Here is an 882-nt window from a genome sequence, read left to right on the forward strand (position 1 = left end):
GGGGGGGGGGGGGGGGGGGGGGGGGGGGGGGGGGGGGGGGGGGGGGCCGGGTGCCCACCTTTGTGCATGCCCGTGTAGGGGTCTTTGAGCACCGTGAGCTCATAGATGCGGCCGAACTGCTCGAAGAGCGGCTTGAGGTCCTTCTCGTCCAGGTTGCGCGGGATCTGGCCCACGAAGAGCTTGATGGCGTCCAGGTCCTTCATGCCGTCGGGCTGCCCCCCGGGGGGCTCGGGCCCGCTGCTGCCCACTGGCGAGGGCCGCGGCTGCAGGAGCTGCTGCTGCTGCCGGCGCGCCTCGCTCTCCGTTAGGCGGGCCATGGCGGGCGAAGGCGGGCGGCGGGCGCGGGACCGAGCCGGCGGCGGCGGCGGGCGGCGGGCGGACTCGCAGCTGGAGCGACGGACGCCGCCTCCCGCCTCTCTCCCGCCCCGTCCCCGCGCCCTCCTCCCTCCTCCGCGCGCCCGCTCGCTCCAGCATCAGGACCACAAAAGGGCGGCTCCGCAGCGGCCCCTGGCGGCCGGAGCGCGCCTCGCCGAGGCGGCGCCCCCCGCGCGCATCGCCCATCCAGCATCCCGCATCCCGCCTCCGCGCTCATCGCGCACCCCGAATCGCGCATCCCACATCCCACTTGGCACATCCTGAATCCCACATCCCGCATCCCGGCGCCCAGTCCGGCCCGGTAAACTGAGTCCACCGGGCCCGTAGCCCCTGCTTTCTGGGTAGGTGACGGCGAAGCTTTAGGCAGGACAGACCAGGCCCCCAGGTGGCACGGGCTCCTCCCACTGATAACAGCAGAAAAACACTAAAAGTAGCGCACAGTTCTACACGGTGCTTACTTGGCATTTACAGGGCTGTCCTTGTAATGTTTAAGTATACAATCATGAA

General features: G+C 70.5%; 1 protein-coding gene across 3 annotated transcripts in view; it reads right to left on the reverse strand.

The window, feature by feature from the left end:
• The window catches only part of CELF5 (CUGBP Elav-like family member 5), a 46,246-nt gene extending 45,841 nt beyond the window's left edge, over window positions 1–405 (reverse strand). Inside the window, exon 1 of one of the 3 annotated variants that reach the window (XM_029218759.1) lies at window positions 59–362. In XM_029218759.1, coding sequence (XP_029074592.1) covers window positions 59–317 — 259 coding nt within the window. In that variant the 5' untranslated portion in view covers window positions 318–362. Of the gene's footprint in view, window positions 1–58 lie in introns of all 3 variants that reach the window. The other 2 variants (XM_029218758.1, XM_029218762.1) reach the window with 2 other exon arrangements.
• Between the last annotated feature and the right edge of the window lie 477 nt (window positions 406–882).

Source organism: Monodon monoceros, unplaced genomic scaffold, assembly GCF_005190385.1.
Source record: "Monodon monoceros isolate NGI ecotype Baffin Bay Population unplaced genomic scaffold, NGI_Narwhal_1 Super_Scaffold_12, whole genome shotgun sequence".
NCBI lineage: Eukaryota > Metazoa > Chordata > Mammalia > Artiodactyla > Monodontidae > Monodon > Monodon monoceros.